The 24,780-nt window shown below is 35.9% G+C and overlaps 1 protein-coding gene across 3 annotated transcripts in view; it reads right to left on the reverse strand.

Moving 5' to 3' along the window:
• Window positions 1-24,780, reverse strand: part of Rev1 (Rev1 DNA directed polymerase) — a 293,568-nt gene that overhangs the window by 87,975 nt on the left and 180,813 nt on the right. For all 3 annotated transcript variants that reach the window (XM_090391456.1, XM_090391459.1, XM_090391458.1), the window contains 2 exons: window positions 15,315-15,535; window positions 15,088-15,189 (listed from right to left, as the gene is read on the reverse strand). In XM_090391456.1, the coding sequence (XP_090247582.1) occupies window positions 15,088-15,189; window positions 15,315-15,535 (323 nt within the window). The remainder of the gene's footprint in view (window positions 1-15,087; window positions 15,190-15,314; window positions 15,536-24,780) is intronic.

A 24,780-nucleotide genomic window follows, 5' to 3' on the forward strand; every position in this document is an offset into this window, starting at 1 on the left:
TATAACAGTAAAATTCAATTGTGTCTTATTTCTTGAGACAAGAATCTTTTCCCACAGTCACACAAGATGGCATTTCCCCAATCAAGTCTAATTCCAATCTTCACTCATGGAAATTATTCATCCTTCTCGGCTTTTTCTGGAAGAACATTGCTTACATTTATTCTAATATCACTCAACATCTGAGAAATTAGATTTTCTCTTTTGCTCAAGACATTACTTTTTCTCTGAATAACTACTAACTCTACAAATCAGATCTATCCAACTACAATATATTACAGGGTACCACCTGAATTATGAGAATGCTGTTCTCATAATTCAGGTGGTACTCTGTAAGAGCTCCCTAAAAATACTTGACTTGGTATAGTTCAGAATAATTAGGCTAACTAATGACCCATCTCTCACTGATTCATTCTACTCACTTTAACATGGATGTCTAGTTTCTGCTGCTTGTATTTTATACTAATATTTCCATGATTACTGTTCATCAGAATTGGCTTATCACCAATTCTATATATAAATATAAAACCACATATCTGAGCCAAAATTTGGCTCAGATACGTCGACGATATTTTCGCCATTTGGCCCCATGGTCGCAAAGCACTAAATACATTCCTTAGCCACCTAAACAAACAACACAAACGTATCCAATTCACCATTGAAATGGGGAAAAAACCAACTCTCTTCCATTCCTAGACACACTCATCACATATCTTCCCACTGGCTGTCTCTCCTTCTCACTCTACTGCAAACCTACACACACACACATACACAAAAATTCTTACCACTACCCAACACAAAAACTAGGTGTCATAAGCACCCTTAAACACAGAGCTCAAACTATTTGTTCTAATGAACAAGCTCTAAAGGAGGAATACAAGATCAACCAAAATTATAAAAAATGGATACAGTAAAAAAACTATTCACAAAATCCTCCACAAAGATATCAGTAAGAAGAAAAAAAAAGATTTCAGGAATGGTATTGCTATTTCTTATGTTAGAGGCATTTCTAAAAAAATACATAGAACACTACACAAATACAACATTAAAACCACCTTTAAACTCCCAAATAAGTTAAGACAACTACTCAGTTCTTCTACAGATCCTCTTCCACACCTAGCCCACCCAGGGGTATACAAAATACAACGCACATGTAATATATCATACATAGGGGAAACAGAGCGAACTATCCCAATTTGGCCAGACGAACACAAACGACACATTAAATACTTCTATTTTGGAAAAACCAGCCTTTCTGATCACACACTCCAAACATACTACAGAATTGATTGGAAAAATACCAAGTCCCTACACCACACCAAAAACTGGTTTGAGAGGAAATTTAAAGAGTCACGTGAAAAGCTCCAACATAACCCAAATCTCACAAACATGATGGATTAACCATTCCAAGAATGTGGAGGACCCATCTACAACCTTTATAACCTAAACATACTGAAAAAAAATTCCACCATAAGAAGACAACATAGTGAAGTGTTTGTAACATTCAACAGCAACTGTAAAAATCCAGAATATTAATACATGAGGACTTTAGCAGTTTATTGTAGTTGTATTTTTTATTTTATTAATTTTTATTTATTTATTTATTTTATTTTTTTCGCTAGAGGTCATCATCAAATTCCTGACATGTACCCTCAACGGGTGTAAAGGATTGATAGTATTACATGAAAAATTTACATCATAACTACTTCCTATCTACAATTTTCCTCCAAATCAGTCTGTTACTTGTCAAGACTCCAACATTATTAGATCTTATATATCTATCATCTAAGCACTTTGTATTATATCAATCCAACTATATCTTGGTCTTCCTCTGGGTCGTTTTCAGGGAATATTGCAAACCTGTAGCGGATTTATTTAGAAGCAAACAGCTGACATTAACATCTCCAATTCTGATATCATGTTTGATATCACTTTTCTTAATAATGTGATCCATATAGATAATGTACATCCTTGTCTCACACCAGATTTAGCATTAAACCATCTTCCTGTACTTCCTTCAATTCTAACTGCTGACTTACAACTCAAATAAAGACTAAGTATTGCTTGATATAATGCCCCATTGACACCATATAACTGTAGTGTATTGAACAGCTTCTCTCTTGTCACCTTATCATATGCCTTTTCCAAATCAACAAAGCTTAAATACAGATCTTTGTTATATTCCCATGCTTTCTTGACTATTTGTCATAGAGTGAAGATCTGATCCGGACAGCCTCTATTTGGCCTGAATCCAGCTTGTTCTTCACCGAGTTTTTCTTCCACAATTCTTCTCAACCGTTTCTCAAGTATACTTGCATAAATCTTGCCAGGAACACTCAGTAGGTAAATACCTCTGTAAGTCTCACATTCAGTTTTATTTCCCTTTTTATATATGGGTACTATTAGAGCTCTACTCCTATCATCAGGAATTCGTCTGCATAGTTCTGCATTCGTCTGCACTGCATAGTTCAGAAAGCCTGGACAGGCTTTCTGAACTATGCAGTGCAGACACTGTAAGACTTTTATACCACCATACTGCAGCATTTCTGGTCGAATATCATTTACTCCTGTTGCCTTTCCACATTTCAAGCCTTTGATGGCTTTTTCTACTTCAAGTATGGATATGTATTCCTGACTGCATGCCTGGTCAGTGTTTTTTACCACTGTGCTGTCATCACTGCTTGTTTCATTTAGCAGTTTTTCAAAGTAATTACTCCATACTTCAAGGATATCTTTTTCTCCAGTTTTCATGTCACCTTTATCATCTCTAACTCCTTTTACAGCACTCTTTCCTCCAATTCTAAGCTTCTTCAACAACCTCTAGAATATCTTACCACGTTCTTGATATTTATTTTCTATGTTCTTGCCAAAGTCCTCCCATGACTTTTGTTTAGCTAGTTTACACAGTGTCTCGCTTTCTTACATTTGTCTCTGTATTCTCTAAAAGCACAAGTAAACTTATTTGCCAGGAACTTATGATATACTTTCTTCTTTTCTTTCACTGCTTCTTGAACTTCCAGTGTCTACCAAGAAGTTCTGATTTTTCTATCCTTGCAGACTACCTCACCAAATGCCTCTCTGGCTGAATCAATCAGTGCTTTCTTCAGGGTTTGCCAGTGAATCTCCAAGGTTTGGTTTCAGATCTCAAACTCTTTTATTTTTTCTTCAATAATCTTTGTGTATTTTAGTCTACAGTTGACATCTGAGAGCTGCTCAACTTTTATTCGCTTTAAAACTTTCTTACATGTTATTCTTTTCAATATGAAATTCGATTTTATCTTGCTCAAGACTAAATAGTGATCACTTAAAATTTCAAATCCTCTGTACACTCTGGTGTCCTGCACCAGGAAGAAAACATCACTATCAACAATAACATAGTCAATGAGACTTTTCTTATTCCTTGCTTCTACTCTCCATGTGAATTTGTGCACATTTTTATGTTGGAACATGGTGTTAGTAATAACCAGTCCATATCCTGAGCAGAAATCCAACAGGTATTTGACATTAATATTAGCTTTGCCCTTTTCTCCAAATTTTCCCAAAACATTTTTGTATGTCTGACAATCATTTCCTACTCTGCTATTTAGATCCCCAACAAGGACCAACTTTTCCTTTTTCATTATGTCAGTTGCTTTTTCTAAAGCATCAAAAAATTCCTCCACTCTTACCTTAGTAGAACCTTCTGTGGCACCATAGGCACAAATAAGTCTCATTCTCCAATTCCCCATTCTGATATTAGCCCACATCACTCTACTTGAGACTGCCTGCCATTCAGGAAGATTAGCCTCGTATTTCGTGTTGAATGCTATGGCTACTCCTTTTCCTTGATTGTCATTTCCTGAATATAACATTTTGTATTTATTGCTCAGAAAGATCTTACCAGTTTTGGTCTTTTTTGTTTCAGTCACCCCTATTATGTCAATCTGGTACTTATCTAATTCCTCAGCTAGCTCCCTTTCTTTGCCATTCAGGCTTCTACTGTTGATAGTATCGATCTTTAACTCTGGTGATGTTGAGTTGGGGCGTGCTTTCAGATTTGTTCCAGTAGCTGACTTTTCACTGTTCGCCCTGGTTCCCTGGCAAAAACAACGGGGGCCTTGTTTATCAGGGTGATGCACCAGCTGGCATGAAATTTGTCATGTTATACCATCATTTTGTATATTCGTTTAAGCCAATAAGAATACAATTTGGTCGGCAAAATCCCAAATTGCCAGCCCATCCTCATCCGTTCAGTATCCAGGTAGATACCCAACAGGGTGCACCACGAGAAGGTGAGGATTGGACATTAGGTCAGAAGCCCTGGTCAGTTCTCTGCATTCCTTTAAAGGCTATGTGGAGGTCTCCTCTCAGTTATACAGCTTTGACCCTTAAGTACACCTAGGAAAAAGAAGGCAAGAAAAAAGATTAATTAATTCCCCAGGATAGGAAAAAGATTAATTAACTATATAGATTGAGTTTACCGGTATACCAGGCCAGAGCAAATAATTTGGTTCCATACATGCATGTATCCTTCTGATGACCTCGATACAGGGGGGGGGGGGGTAAAAACGTCAAGTGTTTATTTTATTAATAATGAGTAAAATAATGTTTTCAACATGTGTGTTTTTGTGTTCCTAAATTTATAAATATGAATGCTGATCACCGTGTAACCTTAAAAGAAAAAATTTCTTCTATTGATTTATGCATGCGGATTTGTATAATTCAAATGAATATCTTATAAGCTGTGATTTAAAAGGGTGATAAGGTGATAATTTTCACATTTTTGTTTGTCACCATTTTTATGGATAGGTATTATGATCCCAGTTTTCCAGTCATTAGGCATTTCTCTTGAGAATAAAATTTGGTTAAAAAGATTCAATAAATATTTTACTTTTCCCTGGCCTCCATGTTTCCAGAGTTCAGTAGGAATTTGTTCAAATCCAGGAGTTTTGGATGTTTTCATTTGGTTTATTGCTTTAAGTAGCTCATCTTTTAGGACTTTCTTTTTCTTTCTTTACTGTTTGATGAATCCCACGTTTGGTTTCTTTGGAATAGTGTTTGGTAGTATTCTTTCCATATTTTTTGTATATCTTGAATTGTGCTGGTTTCCGTATGATTAGATTCTTTCATTTTTAAATTAATGCTATTATATTCTTTGATTAGACCTGTTATTATTTTGTATACACAGTTTTAGTGTCATGCTTTATATTTGCTTCCTCAATATTGTTTTACTTTTTTGTCTAACCAAGATTCCTTTGCCGCTTTACACATTCTATCGATTTTATTTTTAAGTCTTTCATAGTGTTGTCTGATTACTTCAGAATAATTCTGATTTAATGTGTTTTTAGCCTCTCTTTTTCTTCTAGGAGTTGAAAGATTTCTGGGATGATCCAATTGTTAGTTGGTTTGATGACAGTGCCTAGAATCTTGATAGCTGTGTTTTTGACTATTGTTCTTCTCTGGTTCCATGGAGTTTCTACTTCAGCGAAGAGTATGTTTTGCAGTTCTGTTTGTATGGTATTCTCATATAATTTATTTATATGTTCTTCGTTTATGTCAATTAAGTTGCAGCTGCTCTTTGGATGCTATTTTGAATTTTAATTTAATCTTTGCTGAGAGGACATCATGGTCAGAGACAAAATCAGGCTTTTTTACATTTTGCACATAAACGTCACTGGTTCTGTCCATTTCTTACCTTTCTAAATTTAAACTGCAATAATGCTTTAAGAAGGCAGAGTTTTTTTACACTATACAAGAGCATAATACTGTTGATGATGGTGCTTCCCTAGTATTATTGAATTTTGCACGATGGTGTATGCTAAACAAAATTTTGATGTTTTCACCCACGAACAGTAATCTTAAAGTTTGTTCACAATATTAATTAGATTTATAATCTGCAAATACAAAGTTCTAAAACAAAGATCAGTAACTGGAAGTTTATTATGCACTTGATTAGACTATAATAAATTTAGTTTAATCCTTTATCCAAGTGTAAGCAAACAAAGTTTGCACCTGAAAATATCCTCAGGACTGAGGTAAGGTGGTACATCCCTTGGTAACTCAGAGCAAAGGTGGACCAACCTCTCATCACTCCTTGTCTCAGTATCTCCCACAATGCAAAGGACATCTCCTTACAGACATGTACACTCATGTATACTGCTATGCATTAAGGGAAGGGCCACTACCCATTGGAAACTCGTACAGGTAAATATGACCTCTCCATTGCTTCTGCCTTATTATTACCACTATTACCACTCCGGGTCTGCCTCCAACTGATGAGGCCTCAATAAAGGTCAAAACCGGTCTGGGTAGTGGTCCTTCCCTTAATGCATAGCAGTATACATGTCTGCAAGGAGATGTGCTTTGCATTGTGGGAGATACTGAGACAGGGAGTCACGTCCTCTGAATATGACCTCTCCATTGCTTCTGCCTTAGTATTACCACTCCGGGTCTGCCTCCAACTGATGAGACCTCAATAAAGGTCAAAACCGGTCTGGGTAGTGGTCCTTCCCTTAATGCATAGCAGTATACATGTCTGCAAGGAGATGTGCTTTGCATTGTGGGAGATACTGAGACAGGGAGTCACGTCCTCTGAATATGACCTCTCCATTGCTTCTGCCTTAGTATTACCACTCCGGGTCTGCCTCCAACTGATGAGACCTCAATAAAGGTCAAAACCGGTCTGGGTAGTGGTCCTTCCCTTAATGCATAGCAGTATACATGTCTGCAAGGAGATGTGCTTTGCATTGTGGGAGATACTGAGACAGGGAGTGATGAGAGCTTGGTCCACCTTTACTCCGAGTTGCCAAGGGATGTACCACCTTACCTCAGTCCTGAAGATATTTTCAGATGCAAACTTTGTTTGCTTACACTTGGATAAAGGATTAAACTAAATTTATTAAAGATCAGTAATGTCTACAAGTTTGTATTTATTTCATTTTATTTTTTACTGAATTAATATTAAATATTAACTTATAATGTGACAATCATCATTAAATTTCTGACATGTACCCTCAAGGGGTGTACAGGATATGGTAGTACTACAAGAAAAACATCACCACTAACTAACTTCCTAGGTACAATTTTCCTCCAAATCGATCTTATATTTCTATCTTCTAAAGCCCCTTTCACTAACAATCCATTTATATCTTGGTCTTCCTCTGGATCTTTTTCCTGCCAACCTGGCAGAGAGCACTTGTTTTGCTAATCTTTCCTCTCCGATTCTATTTAAGTGACCATACCACATGAGATTACTCTACTAATGCATCCCTGGATGCTGACAATGTCAAGTTCTTTCCCAATATCTTCATTTTTAATAGGATATTGCCATTGATGCAATCTGTTCATGCCCCTAATCTTTCTCAGGACTCTCATATCTGCAGTCCAGTCTCTAGCCTTTGGTCAAGTGTTTTATTTCATTTTACTTCAATAATGTTTGTGTATTTTAGTCTATGGTTCACATCTGAGAGCTTCTCAAACTTTTATTTGCTTTAACACCTTCTTATATGTTCTTCTTTTTAATATGAAATTCAGTTTTATCCTGCTCAAGGCTAAATGGTGATCACTTCCAATTTCAAATCCTCTGTACACTCTAGTGTTCTTGCACCAGTGAGAAAACATCACTATCAACAATAACATAACTAATGAGACTTTTCTTATTACTTGCCTCTTCTCTCCATGTAAATTTGTGCACATTTTTTATGTTGGAACATGGTGTCAGTAATAACCAGTCCATATCCTGAGCAGAAATTCAACAGGTATTTGCCATTATTATCAGCTTTGCTTTCTTTCTCCACATTTTCCCAAAATATTTTTGTGTCTGACAATCATTTCCTACTCTGCTATTTAGATCCCCAACAAGGACTAACTTTTCCTTTTTCATCATGTCAGTTACTTTCTCTAAAGCCTCAAAAAATTCCTGCACTTCTAATTTAGTAGAACCTTCTGTGGGACCATCGGCACAAATAAGTCTCATTGTCCTGTTCTCCATTCTGATATTTGCCCACATCAGTTTATTTGATATCGCCTGCCATTCAAGAAGATTAGTCTCCTATTTAGTGTTGAATACTATGACTACTCCTTTTTTTCTTGATTGTCATTTCCTGAATATAACATTTTATATTTATTGCTCAGAAAGATCTCACTAGTTTTTGTCTTTATTGTTTCAGTCACCCCTATTATGTCGATCTGGTACTTATCTAATTCCTCAGCTAGCACCATGTCTTTGCTATTCAGGCTTCTTGTGTTGATAGTACCGATCTTGAACTCTGTTGAAGTTCAAGATCGATACTATCAACAGTTTCAGGATTTGTTCCGGTAGCTGACCTTGTTTGCTTGTTTGCTGTTTGCCCTGGCAAAAACAATGGGGATCTTTTTTAACTGGACAACACCCCAGCCGGCATGAAATTCTGTCATGTTGTACCATCATTTTATATTGTGGTTTAAGCCAATAAGAAGACAATCTGGTCAGCTAAATCCCAAGCTGCCAGCCCATTCTGTTCATTCAGTATCCATGTAAATACCTAACAGGTATCTACCTGGATACTCACCACAAGATGAGGATTGGACATTAAGTCAGAAGCCCTGGTCGGTTCTTAGCATTTCTTTAAAGGCTATGTGGAGGTCTCCTCTTCAGTTATATAGCTATGATCCTCAAGTACCTTATAATGTGACAGACTAATCTTAATTTAGCCTAAATATATTCAAAGGTTAGAATGTTATAACCATAACTGCAAACACTAATGTAACTTACCAATACAATACAAAATAAGTGGACATTACTGATCTTTGTTTTAGAATTTTAAAATCATGGTGGTATGACTGTGATTGGAGAGCTATAAAAGCTAGGTTATTTAGCTTTAAAAAAAAATAGTATTATTAGTTAAAAATTGTGTTAGAATTAGACTGTAGTGTGGAGTTAATTAGTTTTAAGTTAAAAGTTTTGTTTTAAATATTGTCAATATAGTCATTTGCACAGTAAGTTATGTAGCACAGCACATAACACCAATGCAAAGCAGAACAATGGCATCCAAGGTGTCATTATTTAAAGAATTTAACCAACGGGACTTTGTGCAGTGCAATGTCTGCTTTAAAGGCAATTGGAATTTGGTTTGAAAGTGATAGTGGTAGGAAAGTGTGTCAAAAATGCTATAAGAGCGAGAGTCAAAAATATGTCTCAGGTTGTGAGACTGAAGTAGTGCACAGAACTGAGAATATGCTTCAAAATGTGTGTGATGCAATGGCAGATAGGATTGAAAGAGAGATTAAATATGACACAATTGAGAGAGAGAATAGTGTGACAGATGTAAAGAATAAAGAGTTAGCTGTAATGAGGAAGATAGCTCTGTTACGCAGATTGATACAAAGGGCGAAGTGGGAGCTGCAACAAATACAGAAATGTCTGTGAGTGGCTCAGCTGATATCAGAAAGAAAGAAGTGCAAGCAAGCTAAGAGAAATGAGGGCTTGACTAATAAAGAAAGAAAAATCAAGGAATGAGTCTTGCAGGGTAATAAAATCATAAGACGTGTGATTGGTGAGAGATTGACAAAATCATGATTCTGGATGCAAAAATAATGATGTGAGTAGAGCAGAAAAAGGTAAAGTGAAAGAAATTATCATTTTGGCAGGAATGAATAATTTGAAAGGAGTAAAAGTATGGCATGAGAGAGGACATGAAAGAATTACTGAAAGTAGCAAAAGAAAAGAGTAAAAGAATTAATATAGTGAGTCTGTTGCTGTGGTATGAAAAAGTAGAGGAGAATGAGGGAACAATAGCGAAGACTCGACGTGTAGATTATGCAGGAGGAGTGACGTGGAATTTGTGAATGTGAGGAGTGAGTTTGACGGGCAAAAGGACTTATACAAGTAGGATGGTTTGCATCTGAATGGATTTGGTGTTCAGAGTCTGGAAAAAGTGTTGTTGAATGAAGTGAGAGTGGATGTGCAAAATCCGTGAGGCAGTTGAGTGTAAGAATGTATATAATATGCCTAAGTTAGTACCACTGGTAACAAATCAGAATGGGATACGAGTTTCCTCAGTCCTGAAAATAGTTCAGATGCAAACTTGTTTGCTTACATTTGGATAAAGGATTAAACAAAGTATATAATTTCTTGGTATCTTTAATTTATAGTATAACCAAGTGGGAAAACTTCCAACAGGGGTACAGTGTGTTCAGAAAGGACAGAGAGAAAAGAATGGGGGTGGGGGAGGGGAAGAGGAGTGTTATTGATGATAGCTGATGAACTGCATCCAAAGAGAGTAGAAGTTCAACTGCAAGCCAGTGAAAAACAGAACATATGAGACTATCTAGTATGAGACAGATGCCAGCAGCACAAAAATATACAGTTGGATGCTGCTATAGACCAGGGGGGGTTGAAAAACATGGAGATAGTATGCATCGGCAAATAGACTCAATGAGTGGAAGGCATGTAATTATTATGGGGGATTTCAACTATGGGAACATAGATTGTAAGGAGGAGAGGACACATTGGAGAAAAGAGATGAAATTTATGCAATTACTAAGGAATAATTACCCGAGATCACATGTGGAATATACTAGGGGTTTGAGAGTGGTCAATCTAGTAACTATATCTGAGAATTTGTCAGTAACAAATATGACCACGTTTCTGCCAACTGGAGAGAGTGTTGTCATACTCAAAAAACCTGGTGAGTATGACAAGCTTAGGTGATTGCTTGGATCAGTGCCATGGCATGTGAAACTGCAAGGGCTGAATGTTGATAGTGCATGGGAAGTGATAAAGCAGTGTTTGAGGGAAATAATGGCAGACTGTAAACCTAAATTCAGGAGGGTAAATCAAGTGGGAGTTAAATGGATGAATACACTTTGCAATTGTATATCATCCAGATGGTGATGCAGGAATGAGAGAGCCAAAGGCTTATATGGGAACTGAGGTGAATGAAATGGAGGTGTGCCTAGCATATTACAGAACCATAATGTGAATAGAGCTGTGGAATTGGATAGTATACCAGATTGAGCTTTATGTGAAGCTGCTAAGGAACTGTCAGTGCCTTTGACTACATTGTCTAATCTAAGTTGTTTCAGCTCTGGGTTAGTCCCGAAGGGGTAGACAGAGGGGAGGAAATAGTTCCAATGCATAAAGGAGGCAAGACTGATGGAACAAATTCCTGACCGATAAGCATATCAGGAGTTGTTGTCAAAGTAATGAAGAAGTTGGTCAAGAGCAATACAAGACACTATCTTGAAGACACTCAACAAATAAATGACCAGTATGGATTCCACCACTGCTGATCAACAGGAGATCTACTCACATACGTCATCCATCTCTGGACGAAGGCTATGGAGAGGTTTGGCGAATCTCAAGTGGTTGCACTAGATATCTCCAAAGCCTTTGACTGGGTCTGGCACAAATGCCTACTAGGCAAACTACCATCATTCGGTCTGACCCAGGGCTTCTGTAGGTGGATTGCCAGTTTTCTGTCTGGACGCACACTCTGTGTGATGGTGGACGGCTCCCTATCCTCTCACCACTCAATTAATGCTGGGGTCCCACAAGGTTCTGTCCTTTCACCAACCCTCTTCCTGTTATACATCAATGACCTACTGCAATTGACCTCCAACCCAATACACAGTTTTGCAGATGACAGCACACTACACTCTTCTCTTGCATTTGATAAGCCTTACCCTACACAACTCACCTCAACCTACAGAACATCAACCACCATGACCCTCAACTCCGATCTCCAAGCCATCCTCCAATGGGGTTCAGATAACCTTATAAATTTCAATGCCAATAAAACCCAGTTCTGTACTACTCCCAATAAAAAAGAACTATTTTTTCCCAATATCCTTTTTAATGATACCCAAATCTCTAGACAGTTTGAGATCTCACTCTTTGGAATCACCCTCACATCAAACCTCTCCTGGCATAAACATATCTCAAACATTGCATCCTCAGCCTCAAAAAAAAAAAAACTAGGATTTCTCTTTCGCTCAAGACGTTACTTCACCCCCACCCCCCTGAAGCGTTATTAACATTATACAAGTCACAAATCTGCCCAACTATTGAATACTGCTCTCACATATGGGTGGGGCACCAAAAAGCTCTCTCAAAATGCTCGACTCAATACAGAGGAGAGCAATTAGACTTATCAATGATCCATCCCCCCCCTCTCTTTCACACAGACGTATGGCCTCTGCAGTATGTATATTCTACAAATATTTCCATGGGAAATGCTCATCGGAAATATCATCAATAATTCCTCCACTCAGTACTAATCTCATTGGAACACGTACAGCTGCTGCACAACATCCCTTCACAGCTCACCTAGAAACAAACAGAACAAGTTTCTTTTCCTCTTCCTTCATCCCTGCAACTGCTGCACTGTGGAACAGTCTCCCACCTGTTGTGCTACTAAGGAATACAATTTAAAGTCATTCAAATCAAATGTAAACAAATTCCTCCTTTCCCAACCCACCACCCATACATGGTACTCATGTACTATAGGTTGACCAACCAACCTCCTGTGTATGGGCTCAATATATAAAAAAAAAAAAAAAAAAAAAAAAGGAAAAGAGCAAAATACAGGAATGGATAGATGGAAATGGGATACTGTATTGGGGGGGAGACATGGTTTTTTGTGAAGGGTAGGTCCTGCCTCAGTAACTTGCTCACGTTTTATAATACAGTGACAGCTAAGTTGAACAAAGGTAATGGGTTTAGAGTGATACTGCTAGACTTTGCAAAGCATTTGACAGGATATCACATGGAATTCTAATCAGTAAACTGCAGCAAATGGGGATGGATACAGGGTTGGTGAGGTGAATAAGATGGTGGTTGATGGAGAGAGATATCAGAGAGTAGTTTATTCAGGAGTGGAGTCCAAAAGAAGGCATGTGACTAGCGGCATGCTGCAGAGTTCTGTTCTTGGACTGCTGCTGTTTAATTTGTACATTAATAATACAGAAAAGGATCTGAGAAGAACTATTCAATTGTTTGCTGATGATCAAAGTTGGATAGAGCAATATTTAATACAGATGATATTAAAATTTTGCAGGATGATTTGGATAGACTGGCAGTCTGGGTAAAGGAGAATGGATATCAGTTTAATCTGGCAAAGTGTAAGGTTATTCATTTTGGGATGAAAAGATTACCAGCTATATACCACATTGGTGGAACTGTACTTACTCCAAGAAATTGATGAAGCCAGAGATTTGGGAGTGTTAGTGGATAGGGAGTTAAAGTTTAGGGGGAACACATAGCAAAAGTTTCTAAAACAGCTCATCAGATTACTTAGTTACTGAAGAATACTTTGACGAGTAGATACAAGCAGGTTATTGTTTCTCATTATCGAGCCTTGATAAGACCTCATCTTGACTACTGTGTGCAGATCTGGGCTCCAGGGGTTCTTGGTGATGAGGAAGAGGTGGAGAGGATCCAGAGGCAAGTGAACAAGATGCTATCATCTTGTTCACTTGATGAGAGGAATGAATTGTAAGCTTCATTCCTCTTATTTTGGAATGAATCTTACAATAACAGGTTGAAGATTTGTGGGTTACAGAAACTGGCTGATAGGCAGAAAAGAGGTGTATGATTGATACATGGAAATTACTGAAGAATTTTTACAAGATTAATTCAGAGGAAATTTTTCAGAACAGGTCTGGTATTGGGAGAACTAAAGGCCATTCTTGGAAACTGAGTAAGAGTGTACTCTTGCTTAGCGTGGTTTTGCTTAATGCGGCGAAATTAATTGTGGCAATCCCTTGATATACGTGGCAAGAGTTTTGATTAATGCACCTTGAACCCTGAGGAGCTCACAGCCGATCTGACAGATACAAGCAAAATGTTTAATATAAATATTCTTACACAATTCATTGTATAGCTTGGAGGTCATGAGTAGCTGTGCATTCACATGTTACGAGTGATATTCCGAACTGTTTTTTCTGTCAGTTTGGTTTAACACATGTTATGTAAAGGTTTGTGATATTTGACAGTAAACTGTATCTGAGAGATACTGTGACCTCCGATGTCAGTATAGTATGGTTTAGTTTTTTATGTTTATTTTTTATTCTTTGTTCAATAATTTTTAGATTTTAACTGAAAATAAATAAACCATCATGTATTACAATAGACAGCCAAAAACTTTATTTATCATACATGTCCTCTAGGAGATGTGCTTTACATTTATGGAAAATACTAAGGAAAGTAATCTGGAGCTTACCCTACCTTTACTACGAGTTGCCCATAATTTATGCTTGCATCTGCCGAAATTTTAGTTTCTATATATTCGACACGAAATTCTAGTAGTTTCTCTCTTCGGCTTTGAAATAATGTTGGATTCACTATCCACATAATTTGTACCATCATGTATTATATTTGCAGTGCTTTTTTCTTTATGTTTTATTGCTTGTTTGCCGAAGTATGGAGAGTCATTTTGCTTCTTATCATAGAATTTATGCCGATAAGAAAAAAAAAACTAAAACTGCTCAAAAGACTCTTGATAACTTCTTTTGATAAAAAAATTGCAGTAAATAATGTAGATACAAGCATTTATTAAACATTTACTTTGCATTCATTTTTTAATCTTTCCTAAAAGAGTACCACATAAAACAAATTATTAATACAGTAATCAATCATGGAAGAATTGTAATTTTTACCATTGATTATTAGATTTCGTTAACACGATTTTGATATACACTGTAATATTGAGGGATTAATTAACCGCATTAATCGAGGGATACCTGTAGTTAGCAAGGGTATTAGAATTAGATTTTTTGCTTGGAGAGTGGTGAATGAGTGGAATAAGTTGCCAGAGTCTGTTGTGGATGCCATGACTGTGAATGAAAAATACAAAGCCAAGTATGACAGATACTGTGCAAATGTTGGATTGTGCTTGACATGATGTTTAGGGACTCACTCAATGAGTAAGGACTCCTTGGAGTAGCCTGTAATAATAACCTTACAAAAGAATTTTATGGTTCATTGAAAACTTGGTTATGTCAAACTGTGTATCAATCTACATTAATATACATCAGTGCTATTTAAGCTCACATTGTGCTCTTAATATGGTTATAATTCAGTTCTTAAAATTTAAAAAAAAAAAAAAACAGGAAAAAATTTTAATGAAATACCTTTAACTTTAAAATCACAGAACGTCCTCTCATTTTGGCCTTTTGTAATCTGTGATGCACTTCTACTGCTAATTCTTCTAAAAACTTGACTGCATCACTTTCCTATAACAAAATATTTATATGGATTCAGCATGCTTGGCTATTTGTTTAATTCATCCTGCCTTTTTTCACAGCATAGCATGAAATAAGTTACAAAAACAGATTTTTCATTAAAAGATGATACTCACATTACAAAACCTTATGCCATAATTAACTTCTGCAGAAACAGATTTTCTTTGTTTTACTGTTGTAAGGATTCTGTCATCAATCCCTCTGCAGTGATTATATAACAAGAGTCCAATTTTGGGGCCAAATTTTCGTCTCAGTATGTCTAAAGACACAGACTGCAGTTCTGAGCAGGTATACACTCCAAGAGATTCTATACGGGCTGCCATATGTCTTCCTACTCCTACATATGAACATATAGAAAATTATTAAAAAATTGTCCATTTTTACATAATTTTTGTAAATGCAATATAGCAGATGTAGCGGAAGGAAGAGAGAGAGAGTCAATTGAATTAAAAAGACAAAAGAAAAACTTTCTAATGAATTAATCTCAGTGTACAAAATTCTACTGTGAAAATGTTTAAAGCAACATTTTGGTAATTAAAACACAACTTCCTACAGCCCAAACAATTATCATCATTTTATGATGCACGCCAAATACATATACTAACATACTTTTTCATGATTTCCTATCAATAACTTTCTCCAAAACTGTTCTATCATTTTTAAGTGTCTGATTTGAGCACTCTTGCATATTTATCTTCTAAAGCACACTTAACTGCATCAATCATTATACAAGGCTTTTTAAAAGAATATGTTGACATTAAAAATGTCTCTGAATTTTTGCAACAATTTCTTGGGCAAAGTCAGAAACTGTCATTACTTTAAATAAAAGTTTAAACGAATTGTTCATTAAACTAAGCTAAACATGGATCAGTGAAAAGAGATTATTTTTTCATAAAAACGAGACTTTTTGTGGTTATGAGACCATAGGTACTTTATTAATATAATATTAATATTAATATATTAATTATTAATATATTAATAAAGTACCTATGGTCTCATAACCACAAAAAGTCTCTTTTTTAAGTATTTTATGACCAAATATGTATAATTTAAATACACAGATTATTTTTTCTTCATAATGATATGCTTCTCCCCCCCCCCTAATTAAATATTGTTCAATTGCTCATTTTTTAACCCATAATAGTCTTTAGCTCAACTATCAAAGCCACAATATTTCAGAGTCTAATTGCATGCCAATTAAAAGTGCTATTGCTTTGGAGGTCAATGAGCATTCTAATAGGATTCCATGAAAAATGGATATACTATCGAAACAGACAGTTATATATTTCTGGTGTGCAGAAATTCTGGTCAGCATTTCACTCAACAAGGTAACCACTTTTGTAGAGATGGAAATGCAAACTTATGTGGAAGTAAATATAATTGATGTAAAATTTTTGCCTAAGTATCAAAATCATCTTCAGGTACTTTAATAGAACACAAAATAAAATGCAATAAAATAATTAATTTAAAAAAAAGCCAAGGTGTAAATAAGACAGCAGATGGTCAGAATATTCTTCATTAAAAAAATTAATACAATAAAATAATAATCAGGTATTTATAGAAGACTTTAGATAAAAATATTTCCAATAAATGGGTAAACTGGGCCATCAGAGCTGTTCAAATTCAGGCAGTGTGGAAAAGCTTCACTGCTCTATTTGTATAATTGTTCTACAAGGAATCTACTTTTATATAAGGGTTTAGTTTTGTGGGGTGCTTAAGGGTCAAAGCTGTATAACTGAGAGGAGACTTCCACATAGCCTTTAAAGGAATGCGGAGAACCGACCAGGGCTTCTGACCTAATGTCCAATCCTCACCTTCTCATGGTGCACCCTGTTGGGTATCTACTTGGATACTGAACGAACGAGGATGGGCTGGCAATTTGGGATTTAGCCGACCAAATTGTATTCTTATTGGCTTAAACTAAAATAAGAAATGATGGTACAACACGACACAATTTCATGCCGGCTGGGGCGTCGCCCGGTTAAACAAGGCTCCCATTGTTTTCTCCAGGGAACCAGGGCAAACAGCGAAAAGTCAGCTACTGGAACAAATCTGAAAACAAACCCCAACTCAACATCCCCAGAGTTAAAGATAGATACTATCAACAGTAGAAGCCTGAATGGCAAAGAAATGGAACTAGCTGAGGAATTAGATAAGTACCAGATCGACGTAATAGGGGTGACTGAAACAAAAAAGACAAAAAATGGTGAGATCTTTCAGAGCAATAAATACAAAATATTATATTCAGGCAATGACAATCAAGGAAAAGAAGGAGTAGCCATAGTATTCAACACAAAATATGAGGCTAATCATCTTGAACGGCAGTCAGCCTCAAGTAGAGTAATGTGGGCAAATATGAGAATGGGGAACTGGACAATGAGACCTATTTGTGCCTATGGTCCCACAGAAAGTTCTACTAAGGTAGAAGTGGAGGAATTTTTTGAGGCTTTAGAAAAAGCAACTGACACAATGAAAAAGGAAAAGTTGGTCCTTGTTGGGGATCTAAATAGCAGAGTAGGAAATGATTGTGAGACATACAAAAATATTTTGGGAAAATTTGGAGAAAAGAGCAAAGCTAATAATAATGGCAAATATCTGTTGGATGTTGTTCAGGACATGGACTGGTTATTACTAACACCATGTTTCAACATAAAAATGTGCACAAATTCACATGGAGAGAAGAGGCTAGGAATAAGAAAAGTCTCATTGACTATGTTATTGTTAATAGTGATGTTTTCTCCCTAGTGCAGGACACCAGAGTGTACAGAGGATTTGAAATTGGAAGTGATCACTATTTAGTCTTGAGCAGGATAAAATTGAATTTCATATTGAAAAGAATAACATGTAAGAAAGTTTTAAAGCGAATAAAAGTTGAGCAGCTGTCAGATGTGAACTGTAGACTAAAACACACAAAGATTATTGAAGAAAAAATTAAAGAGTTTGAGAACAGGAATCAAACCATAAACATTAACTGATTCTGCCAGAGAGGCATGTGGTGAGGGTGTCTGCAAGGATAAAAAAATTAGAACTCCCTGGTGGACACAGGAAGTTAAAGAGGCAGTGACGGAAAAGAAGAAAGCATATCAAAAGTTCCTGGCAAATAAGTCAGCTTGTGCTCTTAGAGAATATAGAGACAAATGCAAGAATGCTAAACACTGTGTAAAACTAGCTAAACAAAAGTCATGGGAGGACTTTGGCAAGAATATAGAAAATAAATATCAAGAAGGTGGCAAAATATTCTGGAGGTCGTTGAAGCTTAGGAATGGAGGAAAGAGTGCTGTAAAAGGAGTTAGAGATGATAAAGGTGACATGAAAACAGGAGAAAAAGATATCCTTGAAGTATGGAGTAATTACTTAGAAAAATTGCTAAATGAAACAAGCAGTGATGACAGCACAGTGATAAAAAAAACACTGATCAGGCATGCAGGCAGGAATACATATCCATACTTGAAGTAGAAAAAGCCATCAAAGGCTTGAAATGTGGAAAGGCAGCTGGAGTAGATGATATTCGACCAGAAATGCTGAAGTATGGTGGTATAAGAGTCTTACAGTGGCTGCACTGCATAGTTCAGAAAGCCTGGACAGAGGGACGAATTTCTGAAGATTGGAGTAGAGCTCTCATAGTACCCATATATAAAAAGGGAAATAAAACTGAATGTGAGAATTACAGAGGTATTTCACTACTGAGTGTTCCTGGCAAGATCTATGCAAGTATACTTGAGAAACGGTTGAGAAGAATTGTGGAAGAAAAGCTTGGTGAAGAACAAGCTGGATTCAGGCCAAACAGAGGCTGTCAGGATCAGATCTTCACTTTATGACAAATAGTTGAGAAAGCATGGGAATATAACAAAGATCTGTATTTAAGCTTTGTTGATTTGGAAAAGGCATATGATAAGGTGACAAGAGAGAAGCTGTTCAATACACTACAGTTATATGGTGTCAATGGGACATTATATCAAGCAATACCTAGTCTTTATTTGAGTTGTAAGTGAGCAGTTAGGATTGAAGGAAGTACAGAAAGATGGTTTAATGTTAAATCTGGTGTGAGACAGGGATGTACATTATCCCCTCTGTTATTCATTATCTATATCGATCACATTATGAAAGAAAATGGTATTAAACATGATATCAAAATTGGAGATGTTAATGTCAGCTCTTTGTTTTATGCGGATGATGTTATACTTCTAAATAAATCTGCTACAAGTCTGCAAGATTCTCTGACTAAATTGAATAGCTGTTGTAATAGATATGGTATGAACGTCAGCAATAAAAAGACAAAGACAATGAAAATAGGCAGAATCATTGAAAATGTCAACTGTGTTGTGAATGGAGAACCTGTGGAACAAGTAAAACATTTCAGCTACTTAGGCACAATTTTTTGTGAAGATGGTAAATTAAATATAGAAATAGACAATAGAATCAGCAAAGCTGGTATGGTGGGAAGTCAATTGAATAAATTCATATGGAATAAGAGAGAAATTAGTCGGAACACCTAATTAGCTGTATACAAGACAGTGTTCAAACCAGTTTTAACTTATGGATCTGAGAGCTGAGTCAGAAGTAAAACACTTGACCAAAGACTAGAGACTGCAGATATTAGAGTCCTGAGAAAGATTATAGGCGTGAACAGATGGCATCAATGGCAATATCATATTAAAAATGAGGATATTAGGAAAGAACTTGACATTGTCAGCATCCAGGAATGCGTTAGCAGAGCTAATCTCAGGTGGTATGGTCACCTAAACAGAATGGGCGAGGAAAGACTAGCAAAACAAGCGTTTTCTGCCAGGTTTTCAGGAAAACGACTCAGAGGAAGACCAAGATATAGGTGGATTGATGCGGTACAAAATGCCTTTGATGATAGAAATATAAGATCTGATAATGTTGGAGTCTTGACAAGTAACAGACTGATTTGGAGGAAAATTGTAGATAGGAAGTTAGTAATGATACAATTTTTTCATGTAGTACTATCATATCCTGTACACGCCTTGTGGGTACATGGCAGTAATTTGATGATGATGATGATGTTTAGTTTTGTTCAAAAGAACCCTACATTTAGTCAAGATGACTGCTCTGGTTCATTATAGTGGATATACAATTTGTGTTCTTGTGAGACAGCTTCAGATCTACCAATCTTTCCAAAGTAAGACAAACCACATGAGCAAGGGATCTGGTAGACATCTGGAAAACTGAGCAGAGGAAGCTTGTCTTTAGTTGAGAAAAGTAAATAGAAATGTTCCTGATGGGACAAAAGGACACCACAATTAAGAGGTCTTAGAATTTTAGCAATATGTTCAGAAATTCCTTTAATACACAAAAGTGGAATCTGGGAGATATCTTCAGGAGATCTAAAGCCTAGTAGCCTAAAAATTGTTATAAGCTTCCTTGATATAATTCAATTCTTGCTGTAGAAGGTTGTCAGTGAAACATATTATGAGCATGATGTAATAAGGTCTTAATGGTTCCAAATTTTTGACTGGGATGATGATGAGAAGAAGCCTGAATAGTATGTGCTTCTTTTTCAAAATACTGAAAATTGTAAACTACCATCTGGATGACAAAAAAAACAATAAATCTAAAAAGGCGAGCTGATTGTTTTTCTTCTCCTCTAAGGTAAATTGAATTACAGGAAGAATCATATTTACTTTAGAAACAAATAGTTTTGGATCTGATGGAGAACAACCATTCATATTCACAGTATGGTACAGATATGTTGATAAAAAATATTATCAACATATCTGTACCATACTGTAGGTTTAGGAGAAATGTCATTAAGGAGACAATCTTTGAAACACTCCAGTAATTGGCAAACATAGGAGAAATAGGACCTTTGTGCCTTTTTATGAACAGGTTCTAACAATACAGACTTGACTCTAATATTTTAGAGTATGCTTTAGTAAGATTTAGATCTCTCAACAATCATTCGATTCTGCTTGGTTATCAAATGAGGTTCTTACATAAATGTCAGCTGAAAATCCGAATCTGGGTCAAGAGAACATGATACTGCACTTTTATGTTCAGTAGTACAGTTATTGTCATCTACAGTTCATGTATCAGGTCATTTAGAAATTGGCAGTTTACCTCATGAACTGTGGATGAAGATACCTGTACTATGATATGAAAGTGTAGCATCGCTCTCTTGGACTGGATTCAGAGTTTCAGGTGACACTTAGGCAAGAACCTTATCTGATGACAAAGCAGAATTGAAAAATTGTTGAAAGATCTGAATCTTACCAAAACAAGTTAAAATATTAAACTCTGGTCTGTACTGTTCGAACCTGCTCAAAAAAAGGCACAAAGATTACTTTGTTTTGAAAGGTCACAAAAATGTATCAGCCTTTTTCTGAAGTTCAGATATTTTATTAAATATTTTGGCTTCATAGAAAACCTGGAGATGTTTGTTCAATAGAGTTTCTGGATACATCATGTCAGGGGAATAATAAATAGCAGTGACAAATGTGTATATACCTTTAATCAACCTATTAAATGCTGCTGCAATGCATGTATAGAACCTAGGTCTGGTCCTAATCACTCACTTTACAACCAAAAGTGAAATGTAAAGTGGGAGATGCTTGTTTCAGAGATTTTAATATCATTAAAATCTAGCCACATATATAACAAAATGAGGTACATTTCATAGATGTACCTCATACTTTTTTGACAGGCTTAGGTACTGGATGTTATTCATAACTTATTTTAATAGTATTACAACCAAACACAACTAAATTATAAAACGATATTTATTAATTGTTTATGTTTCTCTGGATTTCAACCCAGCATCTTCAAAGCCAAACAACATATTATTTAAACAACACGTGATAATGAATAAGTGAAACAATTCAAATTGTAACAGACACATGAATAAATTTCCAATTGGCAGTATACTATTGTATAAATGTTGTATAAAAGAAGTTATTGCAGTTGGTTGTATAGGAGTTGATTTTACGATGGCAATCTCCGAAATTTTTGGCAGGTTAATTGAGCCATACTTGTTAAGGTTAGGAGAATGCTTTGGAGCCATTGCTGACTATAAAAATAGTCTCCCTCTCTCTATATAACTTCTATATAGTACATTGGTTTTCTTCCTTCTAATCCAGTGTGAAGATCCAAAGCATGGTCTGCCAGTCCTGGCTTGTCATAGTACAAAAATTATGAAAGATAGAGGTGTGAGCAATGGTATTTCCAGTAGTGATGTATGGATGTGAAAGCCGAATTATTAAGAAGAAAGATAAAAAGTGAATTGATTCATTTGAATTATAGGTGTGGAGGAGACTATTAAGAATCCCATGAACTGCACGAATGACCAATAAGAAAGTTTTAGAGAATATAAAGACAGAATGTTTCTTGGAGGCAATGATCGCTAAATAGAAGTTGATGTACTTTGGTCATATTATGTGAGCTGATGAATCATTGGAAAAGGCAGTTATGTTGGGAAGATTGAGGGAAAGAGAAGAAGAGGAAGACCACAAAAGAGTTGGATGGACAACTAAAAGAACTTACAATTACTGAGAAAAAGGAAAAGAGGCCCAGTGGGATGGAGAGCCTTTGTTCACAGGATCACCAAGAGTTGAAAACGACTAAATGACACTATAACTTAAAGATACCAAGAAATTATATACTTAGTTTAATCCTTTATCCAAGTGTAAGCAAACAAAGTTTGCACCTGAAATATAATTAGGACAGGGCAACTCGTATATATAAGGTAATGACTTCACATCGCTTGCCTTAGTATCCCATAATGCAAAGCATATCACCACTGACGAGACCTCAATAAAGGTCAAAACCGATCTGGGTAGTGACCCTTCCCATAATCCACAGCATTATACATACCCGTAAGGATATGTGCTTTGCATTATAGGATACTAAATCAGGTGATTAGAAATCGTTAGCTTCTATATACGAGTTGCCCTGTCCTGATTATATTTCAGGCACAAACTTTGTTTGCTTACACTTGGATAAAGGATTAAACCAATTAATTATTCATAACATGGTAGCATGAACCCAGTCACCTTCAATGGACAGCAGAGTGGCACATGTATCACATTATCTGGCAACGTAAGCATGTGTATATGCATATCTTGGAGATGTGAGGAACTCTGAAATGATAATGTATCTCAGTACTGATGACTTCTGTTGAATAAATGTTGTTTCCATTGTATAATCATTATGCTATAGATACCTTAACAGATTAGTTTCTGTAATAATTTTCCTCCGTGTGACTCAAGACAAAAGTTTTGCTGAAACAAGACTAGTATCTTAGGATCTATTCAACAAGGAACAAAACTGTTTAGGTTATATAATTAAAGGATGCAGTGTAGAGAGCGTTTATGCAATTTCACATTGTATTCTAAAATATATACTGATGCTTGTATAGTTAAGTTATATTGATTGCATAAAAATTAAAATATAATTTGGACTTAGGCAAACTATCTGAAAGGGCTATGAAAAATTTGAGTTACCATGCATATGTTACTCACATGTCACATAATAGTGGTCATTCACAAGGTAATACAAGAATGCCATACTGCTGAATAGAGACATGTTGTGTATTTGTATTGATATTCTTTCATAATTTTAAGCATTTGTTTGCAGTCAACTAGAGCATAATCATGACTGGAAAAGAAACAATCTACTTTTGTTCACCCATGCACACACAGATTAAAATCTGTTTTAATAAGGAAATATCATGAGCAGATATGAATTCAAAATTATAATAACTCAAAAACTCACGTAAAATATTATTTAATAGTAAAATTTTTGCCTGTATATCACAGGCATCTTGAGTACATTTATAAAGCTAATTGAACAATAACTGACAATTCCAAAGGGTGCCACTTAAGTAGCTAATGTAAGATAACTAAAAAGGTCAATAAATTTCCTACCTAAAAAAAAAAAAATATATATATATATATATATATATACACACACACACACACACACACACACACACACATACACACAATAAAAAGTTAAGAAAGATTAGCTGATTTATAAAGTACTATCTCCCATAAAGATAAAGGGGATAGACGTAAACCATCGGATCTGTTTAAGTTAAGAGAGTGAAGTAAAGTTTCACGTTTCTTTATAAAGCTGTTCCATGAGGAACCGACTTTTGTGAAGGACTCTTATCTTGTTCCAATAAACTCTATGTCTAGTGATGATGGCATGTTCTGCAAGTCCAGACTGTTCAGGTTCAAGGTATTGAATATAATACTGGTGTTCTTCTAGCTGAAAAGAGGCAGATCTTCCTGTTTGTCCAAAATAAGATAATCAACAAGAGCGAGGAATCTGGAAGACATCTGGATAACTAAGATGTGGAAGCTTGTCCTTTGGAGAAGTAAGAAAGGTGGAGATTTTTCTGAAAGGTCGAAAGAGGAAAACATTTTGAAGAGGAAAACATTAAAACTACTCAAAGCTCTTTTGAAGAAAGAATTCTTATATCCATTAGATAAAAAGGAGGAAATAATATATTGCAGTTCTTTTTATAAGATCGTCTGAAGAACAAAAGGAGTGGCCCGGATGAACCAGTGTTTTAATAGTTCCTGCCTTTTGACAGGATGTGATGAGATTCAGCATGGATAT

The sequence above is a fragment of the Typopeltis vanoorti genome, chromosome 4 (genome assembly GCF_054136105.1).
Source record: "Typopeltis vanoorti isolate ZY-2024b chromosome 4, IOZ_Tvanoo_1.0, whole genome shotgun sequence".
Classification (NCBI taxonomy): Eukaryota; Metazoa; Arthropoda; class Arachnida; order Uropygi; family Thelyphonidae; genus Typopeltis; species Typopeltis vanoorti.